Below are 14,261 nucleotides of genomic sequence, written 5' to 3'. Positions count from 1 at the left end.
TGTGCAACTATTTAAAACAGTGTAGGAATTGTCAGTTGCTTGGGAACTAGAGTTCTCAGTGTGACTATAAATGATGTGATCAATCTTGTCTCTTGAATGCTAGCTGTCAAAGCAGCAGAATGGCTGAAGAAGCCTGTAGACACAGAGGCATGTTGGGTCCATCGCAGGCCCTCAGGGTCAGAGCCTGTAGACACAGCCATGTTGGCTAGCTCGTAGGCCCTCTGCTACCAACAGCCTCAGAGGCTCCCTCCTCTCTTCTTTGTGACTTCTAGTTCCCACTGTACCTCATACTGGTAGGCTTTCTTTTCATATACTGTTCATTTTTACTATCTTTCTTGTTATATAAGGGCAGTCTGAGTGCCAGTGGGTCAATTACATACAAGCTGTAAAATAATGTCACCATTCTAGGGCTAGGTTTCTAAAATACCGTAGAAAATGCCAGCATCAAGAATGCCTAGTGCCTAGGTTTGTTTAATCTGTTGAAGAGCTGTGTTGTAAAACATCAGTCAGGTAGCCATCAGGAACTCCAAGTCTCCTAAAATGACTCTGCTGGACCAGCCTGCTGCCGGGACTGCATGGCTAGAGCAGGCCCTTGGGGCGTTTTAGGAAGCACTAGAATTTGCTGTCTGTGCCATCCTATTATTATCACCCACTGCACAATGAACTCTCTCCAGAGTCGCAGAGCCACTGACAGTGTAGTTGCAGCTGCTGGGAATCCTGCAAAATAGCATAGATACAGAGGATCCCAAAGAGCTTTCACTTTATGTTCAAAAAAGTCTGTCTATTCATAAATAGACCTAAAGATCTAATCTCATAAATGGTAGAGCATCCTCAATATGGTTTCAGGAGTTCAGAAAACTAAACAAGGGCTCAGCTGCGGATTTGCTGCTGAAGTTCTCCCCACCCCACCCAGAGGAGTGCACTCTTTATATCTGTGCTTTGGTTTTGTGGTGGCTGTCCTGGTAAGTGGCCAAAGTCTGTGCTATAGTGCTAACAGCAGAGCTGGGGGCAGGAGGTGGGCAGCACCACTTCTGTCCTTGGTTTTAATGTTAATGCTGTTTGCCACAGGTTCTAAATAAACTTGATAACTCTCCTTCAAGATGGAAAAGATGTCTTTTTTAAAAAAAAAAGAAAAAAATGAGCCCTACCAAAAGTTTTTCTGCACTTACTGAGCTATATGGATTTCTCCTTTACAGTTATAAGTTACTTGGTTCCCTGGAACATTGTATCAATTAGTCACCTGGAAAGCCTGTGGGTCAGCCAGCACAGTTTCTAGGTGATATGTTTCATAGAGAAAGTACTGAGGTACAGTGGGATGTGAGGATACAGGCATTGTCATCTTTGTCAGATCATCTTAAAGTCAGACTCACTAAGTCTAAAGTGGAGCCATGGAGCCGGTAGAGTTCAGACTTCTTAGCACAGCCCATAAGACCCTTGGTGCTCTAGACTAGTGGTCCAAGTATTTCTTCTTCTGCACTGTCCTGCAGGGGACTCACCAGCTCTGTGTAGCTATTAAGCACTTGAAATGTCCTTAGTGTACCTGAATGATTAGCATTCGTTTTTATTTCGTTTCCATTTTAGCTTAAGTTTAAATGGACCCTGTGGCCAGTGAATGATTCCATTCTCAGGTAGCACAGCGTTTAGGCCTCGTGTAATCTATAGCTGCTCTTCCCCCGTGTCTGGCTTTCCTGCTCTAACTATGGATTTCCTGAAACTTTACCACTGTCCCAGTCTCTGCTCGGCATGTCCACTCCTCCTCCCCTGGTAGCTCTTGCTGCTTCCCCCAGGATTCTGTTGAGATGCTGTCAAGTCGGGACAGCTTTCTTGGTCATCCTCTCTGCATCCTTATTGCACATAGATAGGTTTTTGTGCTCATAATTTTTGTATCTACCCCTATTGTCTTGCTGCTGCTTTCAGAATAATAGGCGGAAAACTTACCTTTCTGTTCTCAGGACTTAGCTTATCAGAAATCCTTCAGCAATATCTGTCTCGTACCAAGAGTTAATAATTAATTACTGAGAATGAGACAGAGCATGCTCATGTGATAATTAGGCATCTGCATGGCTACAAGAAAGAGAGCTGCAAGCAGTGGTAACCTGCCAGCTGTGCGATAGATCTCTGTGTCCCACAGAAGCCATTTAGACTTGATTCTTCTGAAAAAGGAGCATCATTGAAAGGTTGGGGGGAGACACCGATATCACAGAAGCATTATTTTGTGTCAAAACACCATTGAATTTCATGTAGTACACATCTGTAAGGACTGTCAGCCTAGGAACCCGCCACTTAAACCTGTGGGCCAGGAGGGTTATGCCATCACCCTAAGGCAGAGCAGGCTGGTTGGCACAGCTCCTCTCCCAATGTTTCTTAGGTGCTCCCAGGCTCTAGGTATGCTCCTGTCTTTGGACACATTTTTTCTAAGGTGTGAAGTTTAAAACTCCCTCTTGGCACACCATGTGGGACAGGGCTGTAGCTTTTAGTGATGCAGCTCTGTCAGCTCCTCAAGTTGAATAATTATACAAAGGCAAGAATCATTTAGTGAGAAGATGAGATGATGCTAGAAAAATAAAGTATTTTGAGGACTTGAAACCTGCTGGGTGAATCCATGCACCCCTGCTCCACAGCGGAGAAAGCAAGCAGATGGCAGATTTACCCCTCAGTTTGGAGCAGTGAGATAACTGAGGTTCAGAAATAGTTTCCCTAACTTGGTAGGAATGGGGGAAACTGAAACGTAAGGGCAGGCAGTGGAGACAAATATGTACAGCAGGCATTGTTCATATGGAAGGAAGTACCCAGCAGAAGGATGGGCAGTGTGTGGCACAGCAGTGTTAGCAGCAAGTGGGCTGGGGGGAAAGTCTTCAAAACCAAGTTGAAGACTTTTCAAGACCTGCTCACCTACAAGCAGGCAGGAGATAAAGCCAGTAGAAGAACAGGAAAGTAAAAGGTGTCTGTACAGTAGGAAAGCCCTGGGCAAAGACCAGGTGAATTTTTGATGCAGAGGCCACACATAAGGGCATGTATGTGATAGAGACAGCAAGCAAATTCTGGGTGAGAAGGGAGTAGTTCAAAAATTAAAATTAATAATATTGCCTCTCCCATAGCCAACAAAGTTAATGGAGTATCATCAGGAGGTGGAGGAGTATGGAGTGGAGCGGGCAGTACCGGCAGCCAGAGGACGCCGCTGTTCGAAACTTACTCAGATTGGGACAGAGAGATCAAGAGGACAGGCGCTTCTGGGTGGAGAGTTTGCTCTATCAACGAGGGTTACATGATATCTACTTGGTAAGTCTTATTTTAACACATGCATAACATACACACATACACACACCTAGAAAAGACTTCTTCTATGAAGAATAATCCAACTCTACTTCCATTGATAAATTTGCTAGTTTTGGTTAATACCTGTTTTAAATGGGGTTTAAAAAATTAAAGTTAAGGCTTTTGTAATATAAGTACACCATCCATAATATTTTTTGACCTTATTTTCCTTTATACAAAAGAGTATTGATCTTGAATCCATGCAGGTAAGGAACTCTCAGTCCTTACTGTCTCAATCAAATCAGTGCTGAATATATAGGCATGTACCAAAATCATCTGCTTTTTTCCCTTTTTATAAAGTTGACATAATAGCAGTTCTTTTTTTTATTCGATGTATTCTTTATTTACATATCAAATGATTTCCCCTTTTCTGGGTCCCCACTCCCCACAAGTCCGATAAGCCCTCTTCCCTCCCCCTGTTTCTCCATCAACTCCTTCCCACTTCCCTGTTCTGGTATTCCCCTATCCCCTATACTGTTGCATTGAGTCTTTCCAGAACCAGGGGCCACTCCTCTGTTCTTTTTGGACATCATTTAATATGTGGATTAATTCTTGGGTATTCCAAGTTTCTAGGTTATTATCCACTTATCAGTGAGTACATACCATGACTGATCTTTTGAGACTGGGTTACCTCACTTAGTATGATGTTCTCCAGCTCCATCTATTTGTCTACGAATTTCATGAATTCATTGTTTCTAATGGCTGAATAGTACTCCATGTGTAAATATACCACATGTTTTGTATCCATTCCTCTGTTGAGGGACACCTGGGTTGTTTCCAGCTTCTGGCTACTACAAATAGCTACTACAAATAGGGCTGCTATGAACATAGTGGAGCATGTGTCCTTATTACAGGCTGGGGTCCTCTGGGTATATATGTCCAGGAGTGGTATAACAGGGTCCTCAGGAAGTGCCATGCCCAGTTTTCTGAGGAACCGCCAGACTGATTTCCAAAGTGGTTGCACCGTCTTACAATTCCACCAGCAGTGGAGGAGTGTTCCTCTTTCTACACATCCTCGCCAGCACCTGCTGTCTCCTGAGTTTTTGACCTTAGCCATTCTGACTGGTGTGAGGTGAAATCTCAGGGTTGTTTTGATTTGCATTTCCCTAATGATTAATGATGTTGAACATTTCTTAAGGTGTTTCTCAGCCCTCCGAGGTTCTTCATGTGAAAAATCTTTGTTTAGCTCGGTACCCCACTTTTTAATGGGGTTATTTGGTTCTCTAGGTTCTACCTTCTTGAGTTCTCTATATATATTAGATATTAGCCCTCTGTCAGATTTAGGGTTGGTGAAGATCCTTTCCCAATCTGTTGGTTGACGTTTTGTCCTTTTGACAGTGTCCTTTGCCTTACAGAAACTTTGTAGTTTTATGAGGTCCCATTTGTCAATTCTTGATCTTCGAGCATAAGCTATTGGTGTTCTATTCAGGAACTTTTCCCCTGTGCCCATGTCCTCAAGGGTCTTCCCCAGTTTCTTTTCTATTAATTTCAATGTGTCAGGTTTTATGTGGAGGTCCTTGATCCACTTGGAGTTGAGCTTAGTACAAGGAGATAAGAATGGATCGATTTGCATTCTTCTGCATGCTGACCTCCAATTGAACCAGCACCATTTGTTGAAAAGACTATCTTTTTTCCACTGGATGCTTTCAGCTCCTTTGTCGAAGATCAAGAGATGCTGACAGCAATTCTTTATTAGTGTCAGTAATCTAGTAAATATTTATTTGCAATTTTTTTTACAGCTGTCTTTTAAAGTTGTAAAGAAAAGTTTTACTCTAAATTTGAGTGATGTGTCCCATGGCTTTTTAACCATGTGTCTCTTGCCTTACCTCTATTATAGTTACGTGTTTACAGAGAAAACCAGGTTGATGTTCTATGGAAATCTAATGGATTTCCCACATTCTGGTATTATTGGTTTTATTTCTGTGGTGTTCTTTAACATGCTTGTCTGCATCTTGAGGAGGGATTGGATGAAGCCTCAGTGTTTCTGCAAGAATTCACTAGGTGATGCTCTGTCCCCCGGGCATCCTTTCAGTCTCTAGCTTTCTTGCAGTGTCTCCCCATCTCTGCCTCCCCTTGGTCACCATGTCTCTGTGTACTTTAGTGCTGACTGACTGACAGGTCACACCAGTTGTCTGTCTGTTTAATCTGTCTAGTGTAAAGTTCCATTTATTATATCATGGTTTCAGTGTCCCAAATAGTTTTCATGCAGTGGAGGATGGTTGCATGGGTCTGCTGTCTCATGAATGGTTGCTGCTAGCTACATCCTACGTCTACCCTCTGTCCACTTTCTATCAGACTTTACTCCTTTAGCTTTGAGTATCGTGAACTATAGTTCAAGTTCAGAATAGTGAGCTGGTAGCCTAGAATTCTTTAATAGTGACTAGGAATTTTCATTTTTTTGGTTAACATAACAATACTGGTGAAATTTTGAGAATGATTTAAGACTATTTGAAGTCTTCATTGGCTTATAATCAGCTTTCTTGGGGCCAAAATTGTGCACCATGTCACTGGTCGGAAGCTGTCCAGGGACCTTCTCAGGGTACATGTCTGGGGAGGTGCTTTGGATCATGTCTTCTTTCCTTTGAGTCCTTGAGTCCACTGTTCACTTTTCCAGCATGTGCCATTGTATGTCCTGTGAAGCACGTGGCACAGCATGGCAAGGCCTGCCTATGCCTGCCTGCTGGGCTGTGTGGAGGAAAGAAAGGAGGAACACGTTTTAAAGGCAGTGAGCTTCCTCACCAGTAACTGTGGTCTGGTGAGTGTCTGTGCAAAGAGGGTAGAAGAGGAAGACAAAGCGGACTATGAGCTTCTTTGTAGATTCACGGGCTGTCTTATGCACTATTCTGTTGCTGTGAAGAGCCACCATGACATAGGCAATTCTTACTGTAAGAGAAAGCATTTAATTGGGGGCTGGCTTACAGTTTCAGAGATTTAGTCTGTTATCATCATATTGGGGAGCATCGCAGCATGCAGGAAGGCACCAGACAGTAGCTCAGGGCTGCATCCTGATCTGTGGGCAGAAAGAGCAGCACTGGCCCTAGTGTGGGCTTGGCAACCTCGGAGCCTACCCCCAAGGGACACACTTTCCCCAGCAAAGCCACACCTCCTCATCCCTGTCAAATAATGTCACTCCCTGATGATTAACTTTCACTATGGGCTTATGAGGCCACTCTTGTTCAGACCACTACACAGGGCTTTGGTTTTGTTTGCCTGCTATCTTTTTTTCCCACAGCCTATCAAGATGTGGGTATATATGAGAAGATGCTCCCTAGACAGTGTAGATGTGTTTGATGGTCATTCTAGGAAATACTTCGTTCTGGATTTTTCTCATGGTTAAAATTTAATTTTGTGAGGACTGTGCACATCACGTACACCAAAATGGTCAGGACTATCAGTGCCTCCCTTAGATGGATTCAGTGCCATCTTACTAAGTGGGGTGCACATTAAGTGGAGAAAAATGTGATTCATTCTGGATGAGGGCCATGGAGCACATCACTGTGTCTCAAGTAAAGGACTTTTTCTTCCCGTCAGTTTAAAACAGTCAGTTGTGGTGGGGTGTATGTGTGCATGTGGAGGCCAACAACTCCGCTACCATTCCTCAGACTTTGACACCTTTTTATTTTGAGATGGAGTGTCTTAGTTGCTTAGGCAAGGCTGGCTGGTCAGTGAGCTCCAGGAATCCACCTGCCTCTGCCTCCTCAGCTCTGAGATCATAAGTGAGTGCCACCCATGCCAGCTTTGTACATAGCTTTGGGGATCAAACACAGGTCCTTGAGCTTCAGTGGCAGAAGCATGACTGCCTGACTTGTCTTCCAGCTTCTGAAATTAAGTTTTTAGTTTAAAAATAATGGGTTTCGTACATATGTCATTTTCTTACATATGTGCCATTATATTTTGTTCTGAATCATCCCCAGCCCCTGCCTTCCTCTCCAGTTCCTTCTGTCCTCCTCTTGATGGATTCTTCCCCCTAAGTAATACCCTCTTTGCTTTCATGTTATGTGCCTTTAGTCCTTTTCCCTCTTCCCCACTCCCTTAACACATTTCATTCTCCCCATGGTTCCCTTCCTAGTTTCATGACCTATAAGCAACTTGGGAAGTAAGGCTTTATTTTGCAAATACTTCCATATCACTATTCATCATTGGAGGAAGCCAGGACACTGAACTCAAACTGAGCAGAAACCAGAAGGCAGAAATGGAGGCGGAAGCCATGGAGGAATGTGGCTTGCTGGCTTGCTCCTCATGGTTTGCCCAACCTTTCTTAGAGCACCCAGGGCCACCATTCCAGGGCCGACACTGACCACAGTGGGCTGGCCCTCCCAGGTCAATCATCAGTCTAGAAAATGCCCCACAGGTGTGCCTGCGGGCTAATGTGGTGGAGCATTTTCTTAGTTGAGGTTCACTCTATTGTGACTAGAGTAGAGTGGATTTAGGTGAGCACGGGCCTCACGCCTGACCTGTCTCTTTCCCATCTAGCCTTCCGGAATACTTTGTCGTGCCAAGTTCACTAGCAGACCAAGACCTGAAGATCTTTTCCCATTCTTTTGTTGGAAGAAGAATGCCAGTAAGTGATTCGTGTTGGATGTCATTGATGCTGACGTCCAGTTTCTATCCAGTTAAGTGGGGGTTCTGCTTGTCTCCTAGTTCTGGTGCTGGAGCCACTCTAACGGCAGTGCTCTTGTGCGGATGGCCCTCATCAAAGACGTGCTGCAGCAGAGGAAGATTGACCAGAGGTACTGAGAAGGGTGCTTGTCTGTGTTCTCGGAATCATAAGCTAAAGCAGTAAGCTTCTTCCTAGATGCAAATAGTTGGTATCACCACATATTATATACAACGGTTACAATTTTGAAAATAATGAATATAGTAAAATGATCATTGTTTGATAAAACACTTGTCTTTAACATTGAAAATATAGTGATTTTCATTTAAGAAACTTTAGGATAAATTAAACTTCTTTCAATTTTCTGCATCTCATTTAGGTCTATGAAGTCAGAGTAGCTTAGAGAATGGTTTTAGGGTCTGCGCATACTAGTTTGGCAGTAACCTCCCTGTCCCTAGGAGGAAGCTTCTCTTGGTTGCACTCCTAGCTGTGAGTTTACAGTTGACTGACTCATTGCCAGGGTCCTGAGCTGCGACCCTAGCTCCCTGCTGGGACCGCATCCTCCACAGGTGGTCCAAGTGCCTCTTCCTCCCTTTGGTCTGGGCTCCTTTCTGCAGAATGTCACTGACTGTGGCTTTAGTAAGCAGCACACTGATATTATCTCTAGCTAGCTTGACATCTTCTGTGTGGACACCTTCAAGGCCTTTTAAACTTTACATCTAAAACTGAACTCAAGGGTCTGGCCACCATGTCTCCCAGGCAGATGCCTTCGTCTTCCCCCCTTTGTCCGTCTGTAACCTCTCACGAGTTTGACACTTAGTTTTCCAGAAACGTTATAAACCCACACACTGCCGCCCCAGCTCTGCCGCCATTCTCTCTTTCTGGGTCATGTTTCTTGGGCTCCAGCCACCTGACAATTACCTGGTCTTTTCACTCTCCCGCAGAGCTCTTCCTCCTGCCTCACCTTCTTCATCTCCTCCATGAACACTCTACCTCTCAGTTCTGAGGCACCTTACATCCCATCTGCCTTATGTGTGATACCCGTTTAATTACTGCCTGTCATCCTCACCAGGCCCATAGGCTGACACCATTGTGTGATTATCCCAGGAAGTATACAATACTTCTGAATGTAAATGTATGTCCACTGTTGAAGAAATAGATGAACAGATACTGAAGGATTTTGTCTTTTCTAGGATTTGCAATGCCATAACTAAAAGTCATCCACAGAGAAGTGATGTTTACAAGTCAGATCTGGATAAGACTTTGCCCAATATCCAAGAAATACAAGCAGCATTTGTAAAACTTAAGCAACTATGTGTAAATGGTAATGACATTTTTATTTTTATTTTGTGCCTATATATATGTGTGTATATATTTATACACACACACACACACACACACACACACACACACACACACATATATATATATATATATATATATATATATATATATGCTTAAATATAATGAATGGGAATAAAGAATTATGTTGGAACAATCAGGAAAAGTGGTGCTCCTTAAAAATATAGTAGATACATCTAAGGAAAGACTCAATCCCTAGAAAATGAAGTCTGGTTTTAGAGAGAAAAAAAAGCAAACCTGTTAAATTCCCCCAAATCATGAAAGATATAGACTACCTTAAAGAAGCATTTGCTCAGGGCTGGAAAGATCGTTCAGCAGTTAAGAGCGCTGATTGCTCTTCTGAAGGTCCTGAGTTCAAATCCCAGCAACCACATGGTGGCTCACAACCATCTGTAATGAAATCTAATGCCCTCTTCCTGTGTGTCTGAAGACAACTACAGTGTACTTAGATATAATAAATAAATAAATCTTTAAAAAAGAAGCATTTGCTCAGTAGACAAATATAACTGAGATTCTAGTGTATCTCAGTGCTTCCTTTTAAGATTAGTGGCTCAGCTGAGCATGTATTGTATGTGTAACCTTAGAGTTCTGCCTAGTAGATGGTTCCCAGATGTTACACTTTGCTCTGAGAAGGATGTCTCGTGGCAGCATCTTTGGAGTAGAAGCCCTGTGCCTCCGGGGCATGGGGAGAACTGGCTTTGTGGCAGGTCTTAGAAGATGAGTAGGCATTGTTAGGGTGCGAGGAGATCTTAGCAACGTGTGGCCTTGAGTGGTTATGTACACCCTGGGCAGGGCAGTGGTTGCTCCCAAGGCTACATGCACACTGAGGTGACACTGGCAGCTGTGAAGGTGAAGAGACATGGGGAAGATGGGACCTGGGACGGCAATGCTGCGAAGTGGGATCTAGTTCAGGCATCACTTTCTGTGGTTCCTGGACTCACCAGCACTCAGGGCACAGAGTTAGCTGGAGCTGGACTTACTGGGATTTCCCTGAAAAAGCCAGAGGGTAGAAGACAAGACCCAAGGGAATGATTTCTTCTGCTTCAAGGTGACATCTGTAGGATGTCACCTTGGTGCAGTGGCCCATGACTGTGACCCCAGCATTTGAGAAGATGAACCAAGAAGACTTGAGTCTGAGCTTCATGGAAAGGCACTGTTTAAAAAATAAAAACCAAAACCAAGAATCATAAACATGTCTTCATCAGTGCTTACTGGAGTAAAAGTGTATGCTATTTCCTCAAAGCTAATTGTTTAACATGTGTGGGATATTGCTTAACTCTGATGTTGATTGTGTAAGGCTAAGCTTAACAGCATTGTTATATGTAATGCAGAGCCATTTGAAGAAACTGAAGAGAAATGGTTGTCTTCACTGGAAAGTACTCGGTGGTTAGAATACGTCAGGTTTGTCAACTTTTCCTTTTAACTTTTTATTTTGAAATAACTATCGACTCACATGAAGTAAAAGATAGTAGAGCGAGCCGCATGCCCTTCTCCTAGCATCCCTTAGGGTAACTTCTTATCTAGCTGGAGGGCAGCATCCAGCCCGACAACCAGCGCTGCTGTCGTCTGTAGATTTCACTAGTGTCCACCCTGTCATACTGCAGCCTTCTCCCCAGTCTTCCTGTGGTCCCTGCCCTCTGACAACCACCACTTCATCGTCACCTCTAAAGCCCTGTTTCCTGAACATTATGTAAGTCAGGCTCAATTTTGTAATATATTTATTATTGGTGAATTTCCCTGATATTATTCCCTAAAGAATCATTCCTGTTAATACCAGAGAACTTCACAAAAAAGTTGAAAGTGTGTGTATACAGAGGATGATGAGTTTTGCTTGATTTTAAGTACTTTTAAAATATATTTATGCAGGTGGACAAGATGTCACAGTAGGCAAACACATGTATATATGGCGTGAGTTTGATACCTAACAGTGTTTTTCCTTCTTTCTCTTCAGGGCTTTCCTTAAACACTCCGCAGAACTTGTGTACATTCTGGAAAGCCAGCGTCTCTCTGTAGTCCTGCAAGGTAATTAAAATAATTCCTGAGAATTCCGCAGAAGCCCACTGTGGCTCTTGATTAGTCACATTAACGTAAGTCTTAGCTGTCTCTTCTTTCACATCACTGTCGTACCACCTGGCACACTGCAGATTCTGTGTCCCGTCACACTGGCCCAGAAACTGCTGGCTGGCTAGAAAGGTGGTGGCGCGCGCCTGTAATCCCAGCACTTGGGAGGCAGAGGCAGGTGGATTTCTGAGTTCGAGGCCAGCCTGGTCTACAGAGTGAGTTCTGGGACAGCCAGGGCTACACAGAGAAACCCTGTCTCGAAAAACCAAAAATAAATAAATAAATGAATAAATAAAATTTAAAAAAATTGAAAAATGAGACAAAAAAAAAAAAAAAAAAAAAAAAAGAAAGGTGGACTCTCCCACCTAGTACATCTTTCTTCTTTTCTGGGAGAGTGGGTCCCATTCCTGACCTGCCTGATACTTGATGCTAATTTGGCCAAGGCATCCTTTCTAATCTTGCTATTTCTTATTCACATTAAATTGTGACCCTAAAAAAAAAATTAGAAATTAAGAATTCAAATGAAATAGGCAATGATTTTTCTCCTCTTTACCACTGAGTGCTCTCATCTTCTTGGGAATTAGCCCTGGTTTCTCGGCACATAGGCTTTGGGAGTACTGAGCCTGCTTCAGCAGCACTTAAGTGTGGTTGAAACCATTAGCTAGGGTATGATGAACGGTGAGCGTACTGATAACTTAGTAAATAGAAAACCTAGGTATCTTGTTTGTGACTGTGGTCACACGAATGCAGTATCACCCAGGAGATCTGAGGAAAATCCCGGATGTTGGTTTTTGCATTTCACTTTGGATCCAGCTTCTGTTGTTCATCGCTGCTTATGTACAGCAGGCTAACTGGCCTGCAGGCTTCCGAACCCTGCTGTTTCTGACTCACCTTTCAGTAGGGGAGCACAGGAATTATAGATGCTTGTACTACTACTCTGTCTGGTTTTTATATGGCTCCCAAGTATGAATTCACACTGTTTGGTCTGTACAGCAAGATCCTTGCCCACTGAGCCATCTCCCAGCCCCCACTGATAGAATTTTTCATCATTCCAAAGGTTGTTTTGCTTTGTTCTGAGAGGTGATGGGGACAGTTGAGACAGGTTCTCACTGTATAATCCTGACTGTTTTGAAACTTGCTGGGTAGACTAGGCTGGTCTTGAACTCACAGAGATCTGCCTGTGTCTTAGCATCAAATCAGTAGGCTACTTTCTGTCTCTGTAGATATTCCTTTTCTAGATAGTTTATGTAACTGGAATCACACAGTATGTGGTCTTTTGAATATGGTTTTATTTATCTAACAAGTATTTATAAGATGTTCATTCATGTTACATGTATGAGTGATTTTTAAAAAAATTGATCCCATTGTTTGTAAATCAGTTTATGTATTTACCTGTTGATGGACATTAGGTTGTTTCTATATGAGGACCATTACAGAGTGTGCTACTTGGAGTAATCACACAAATATGTTTTGGATAGTTTTATGCTGTTGAATTAAGTAGCATGTTCCTCTTGTTAAAAAACAGCCAAACTATGTTCTAAAGTGGCTGTGTAATTGCACTTGGGGATCACAGTTTGTGTGCCAAGTAAGGTCCGGCCCCTCATCCTCCATGAGCCAGTAAAGAGTCCAATTAAAAGTGGTAAGTCAGAAAAGAAGGCTTATTCACTGTGACCATATTGGGAAGAGGGCCAGAGATCCAGCAAAAATCCCTCCCAGTCCATCTGACCGAGTTCTGAAGTGAGATAGATCAGTGTAAGGTGTCTGACAAGTTGTTAGAACTCTGACGTCTCTCCATGGGAAACAGGCTCACGCTCTGACTAGCACCTTTTCCTCCCCTGGTACGGGATTCCTGGGGAATTCCCATTTCTTGGGGTCTGATACTCACATCTAGAGACACAAGTGTCTCTTTAGAATATCTTCATCTGCCAGACGGGTTACAGCAGGGCCACATTTTCCTTCTCAGCATGGATGAGGGTGCTGACTCCCGCATCCTTCCCAGCTCTGTTGGCTAGCTTGCCACCACTCAGGCAGGTGAAGTGCAGTTCATTGTGCTTTTCCTTTATATCTCTCTATGGTGTCTCTTCTCCTGGTGAGTCCTAAGACTTCTGTATGTATTCTGATGTATACTCTCCTACATGATCCTGAGCACTGTTCTCCCACAGGATCCAGCCTAGTCATTCTTTTGTCTTTTGAACACTAATTTAAATTTTTTTGAAGTATAATATCTCCATTTTTTAATAGATCATATTTTTCTTTATCATATTTAAGAACTATTTGCCTAAGCCAGGCGATGGTGGTGTATACCTTTAATCCTAGCACTTGGGAGGCAGAGGCAGGTGGATTTCTGAGTTCAAGGCCAGCCTGGTCTACAGAGTGAATTCCAGGACAGCCAGGGCTACACAGAGAAACCCTGTCTCAAAAAAAAAATAAAAATTAAAAAAAAAAAAAAACCAAACCAAACCAAAACAAAACAACAAAAAAGAACTATTTGCCCAACTCAAGGTCACAGACCTAACATTTTATTTTATAGAATGTTTGTAGTTTTAGTTCTTAGAATTTAGTCCTTTGATCCATTTTGAATGAGCGTGTGTGTGTGTGTGTGTGTGTGTGTGTGTATGTGAGTGTGTGAGACAGAGACAGAAAGAAAAGGTAAGAGGTTGAATTATCTCTTTTATGTGAATATTATGTGAATCATTTGTTGAAAATCCTTTTATTTCTCCATTAAATTGCCTTGGTGCTTTTATGAAAATCATTGAGTGTAAATGACAAAAGTTTATTTTTAACTATTTTACTCCCCTGAGCTTATGTCAGTTCTTTATGCTACTACCATATTGTCTTGAGAACTGTGGTTGTTCAGTAAGCTTTAACATTGAGACATTTAACTACACAACGTTGTCTTCAAAACTGTTCCAACTACTCTGGGTTA

The 14,261-nt window shown here is 42.8% G+C and overlaps 1 protein-coding gene across 2 annotated transcripts in view; it reads left to right on the top strand.

Annotated features, from left to right (window-relative positions):
• Mtmr10 (myotubularin related protein 10) overlaps positions 1 to 14,261 on the top strand; it is a 52,446-nt gene that overhangs the window by 24,729 nt on the left and 13,456 nt on the right. For both annotated transcript variants that reach the window (XM_052161435.1, XM_052161444.1), the window contains exons 7-12: positions 3,099 to 3,279; positions 7,789 to 7,876; positions 7,957 to 8,045; positions 9,106 to 9,236; positions 10,606 to 10,675; positions 11,226 to 11,296. In XM_052161435.1, coding sequence (XP_052017395.1) covers positions 3,099 to 3,279; positions 7,789 to 7,876; positions 7,957 to 8,045; positions 9,106 to 9,236; positions 10,606 to 10,675; positions 11,226 to 11,296 — 630 coding nt within the window. The remainder of the gene's footprint in view (positions 1 to 3,098; positions 3,280 to 7,788; positions 7,877 to 7,956; positions 8,046 to 9,105; positions 9,237 to 10,605; positions 10,676 to 11,225; positions 11,297 to 14,261) is intronic.

The sequence above is a fragment of the Apodemus sylvaticus genome, chromosome 1 (genome assembly GCF_947179515.1).
Source record: "Apodemus sylvaticus chromosome 1, mApoSyl1.1, whole genome shotgun sequence".
Lineage (NCBI taxonomy): Eukaryota > Metazoa > Chordata > Mammalia > Rodentia > Muridae > Apodemus > Apodemus sylvaticus.
The sequence above is the reverse complement of the archived record's forward strand: the minus strand, read 5'-3'. Positions and strand labels throughout refer to the sequence as shown.